This window comes from Notothenia coriiceps, unplaced genomic scaffold, assembly GCF_000735185.1.
Source record: "Notothenia coriiceps isolate Sejong01 unplaced genomic scaffold, NC01 NC01_scaffold00036395, whole genome shotgun sequence".
In the NCBI taxonomy this organism is placed as follows: domain Eukaryota; kingdom Metazoa; phylum Chordata; class Actinopteri; order Perciformes; family Nototheniidae; genus Notothenia; species Notothenia coriiceps.
In genome coordinates this window covers 526290-529184 of record NW_011369096.1, presented here as the reverse complement: position 1 = coordinate 529184, position 2895 = coordinate 526290, and the positions used below count along the sequence as shown (strand labels likewise).

General features: G+C 46.3%; 1 protein-coding gene across 1 annotated transcript; it reads left to right on the top strand.

Moving 5' to 3' along the window:
• The first annotated feature begins 773 nt into the window (after positions 1-773).
• LOC104963612 (zinc finger MYM-type protein 1-like) lies at positions 774-1905 on the top strand. Its single transcript, XM_010792221.1, has one exon. It carries the CDS (start codon positions 839-841, stop codon positions 1874-1876), a length of 1038 nt encoding a protein of 345 aa, XP_010790523.1. The 5' UTR covers positions 774-838; the 3' UTR covers positions 1877-1905.
• The last annotated feature ends 990 nt before the right edge of the window (positions 1906-2895 follow it).

Sequence of the window (2895 nt, the reverse complement as noted above, 5' to 3'; positions counted from 1 at the left end):
TCCAAAACATACGGCCTCAGGTCCGATGATACGATAACGAAATTGATCATGGACCTTCTGCCTAGGGTGCTCTGGTACCACGTACACTTATGAGCATCGAACATGGTGTTTGTTATGGCCAATCCATGACTAGCACAGAAGTCCAGTAACAAACCACCACTCCGGTTCAGATCAGGGGGGCCGTTCCTCCCAATCACTCCCCTCCAAGTGTCTCCATCATTGCCCACATGTGCGTTGAAGTCTCCCAGCAAGATTAAAGAGTCCCCTTCAGGAGCCCCATACAGGACTCTTTCCAGGGTCTCCAAGAAGGCCGTATACTCTGAACTGCTGTTGGGTGCATAAGCACACACAACAGTCAGAGTTTTCCCCCCCATAACCCGCAGGCGTAGGGAGGCGACCCTCTCGTCCACTGGGATAGACTCCAACAACGAAGCACCCAACCGGGGACTTGTGAGTATCCCCACATCTGCCCGGCGCCTCACACCTTGAGCAACTCCGGAGAAGAATAGAGTCCAACCCCTATCCAGAAGTAAGGTTCCAGAGCCGACGCTGTGCGTAGAGGTGAGCCCAACCAGATCCAACTGGTAACGCTCCACCTCCCGCACAAGCTCCGACGCCTTCCCCCCCAGAGAGGTGACGTTCCACGTCCCCAAAGCCAGCTTCTGTCGCCCGGGTCTGGTCCGTCAAGACCCTCTGCCTTCACTGCCACCCTTCTGGTTTTTACGAGGTCTCAAGCACAACTGGGGAAAACATAGTAAAAGTTGCCACAGATGTGTTGCTGCGCTTGAATCTTCCGCTGTCTGGTCTGCGTGGACAAACATATGATGGGGCAGCAAACATGTCAGGCGACAGAAAGGGAGCACAGGCCAGGGTAAGGGAGATGCAGCCACTGGCTTTGTATGTACACTGTGGTGCCCACTGTGTAAATCTTGTCACCCAGGCTGCTTGTAAGGCTTCATCCCTAACATCTGATGCTCTGGATTGGCTCCACAAGCTTGGATGTCTCTACAAATTGTCTGGCAAATACAAAACTAAATTTATAAACATTGCAACAGCAGCATCAGGGACAGTTAGCAATCTACAGCCCTTGTGTCAAACAAGATGGACTACCAGGACTCCAGCAATCTGGTCTGTGCTACGTCAGTACGAGTCAGTGCTACTGAGCTTAGAGGACATGGCCCAAACAGATGCCTCAAACACTGGTGTGACTGCAAGAGGGCTGCTGGAGAGATTCGGAAAAGGTACGACAGTGTTAGGACTCATGCTAGCCACTGAAGTAATTCAGGAGTTGGAGTGCCTTAATTGCACACTGCAGAAGCAGACAGAAACCGTGTCTGGTATGCTATCTGCAGCAGATTGTGTTAGGACCACCCTGAGGGCAAAGAGAACAGAGGAGAAGTTCCAGGAGATTTACAGCCAAGCGACAGAGAAGATCTGCATGCTAAATATTGAGCCCATAAGCATGCCACACATCCGCCGTCCACCAAAACGCTTTATTGGCAACAACACTACTGCACACACACCCACAACCCCAAAAGAACACTACAGAGCTGACTTCTTCAAGGTGCTGGATACTGTGGACATGCAGCTGAAGGAGAGGTTTCATCAGAGTGGTCTGATAATATTGGCAAAGCTGGAGGAAGTCCTCCTAACTGGGGAGCTGGACACCACAGTGGTGGACCAGTATCCTGAATTAAACCAAAGGTCACTGAAGGTGCAGCTTAACATGTATAAGCTCCAGTACCCATACAAATCCACTTCAGAGGCCGCAGCTATTCTGAGGAGTCAGTTGCCTCAAGTCCGTGGCCTTTTCAACAAAGTAGAAGCCCTTACACGGCTTCTTATGGTTGTTCCTGCAGCTTCTGCTGAAGCATAGAGGAGCTTCAGTGCTCTGAGGAGGTTGAAGACCTGGCTGAGAGTACAATGATGCAGAAATTCGCTTTAACAAGTGTGTTGTCTGTTTTAGGAATGTGCTGGGATAAAGTCAACAGGGAAAATGATTTTGCCAGTTGTGGTTTTTTATCCTTGCGATGTTGTACAGGAAGCATGTGTTTGGTTCTGCTGAGATGTGTGTTGTGTCAGTATAGGACACATGGAGGATGGGATTGAAGGAGTGAGGTTGTGAATTTTCGTTTATATGTATTGATAATTCTGTTTGGTTGTCTTTTTTTTAATACCTCTGATTCTTGATAGTATCCTATTTTATTATTTACATTTTTTCTATTTTATTTTTTTACCTGTTTTGGTTCCTTCTTGGTCATATTTGAATCATTTTGTTGTATGACCAGTAAATAAAAGAAGAAGAAAAAACAAAGTGGAATCTCACATTATTTTTATTTTAATCACACAAAAACTTAATTCCTGAAAATGTTTTGACTTTGCTGAAATGATGTATCTCGTGCGAGTGTTGCTATCGGCCAATAATAAACATTAAGAAAGTACATGACAGCTGCTTTCCTTTATAAAGTATTTTAGTATTTTTTCTTTCTGGCAGAATTTATCTTTGATGGCCAAGCTATATTTTTTGCCTGTATTTTTTATCACCATAGTCCCTAGAATGGTAGAAATGCACGGAAATGGCCGCATTACATGATCGAGAAAGGTTTATTGCGGAAGGCCCCCAGACAACTGTTTTGTGCTCCCCCCCACTTCTCAAAACCAAAGTTACACCCACTGCCGGATGGGGTAGATTGGTCCACTGGGCGACAGAGCGGACATGTCCCACTCCTTTTCCGACAATCCCGTATGTCCCCCCCTCCCCAGGCTTTCAAATGTGTTTTTTCTTAATCACAATTTTCTATATCTGACACACATCATTGTACTAACCAAAACAAACACAAAAAACAAAACAAACCAGACACTAACATGTATGCTTTTCAGAAATGTTAACAAACC

Coding starts and splice junctions, on each gene's coding strand:
- LOC104963612 (XM_010792221.1), top strand. CDS start 839: ATGTCAGGCGACAGAAAGGGAGCACAGGCCAGGGTAAGGGAGATGCAG.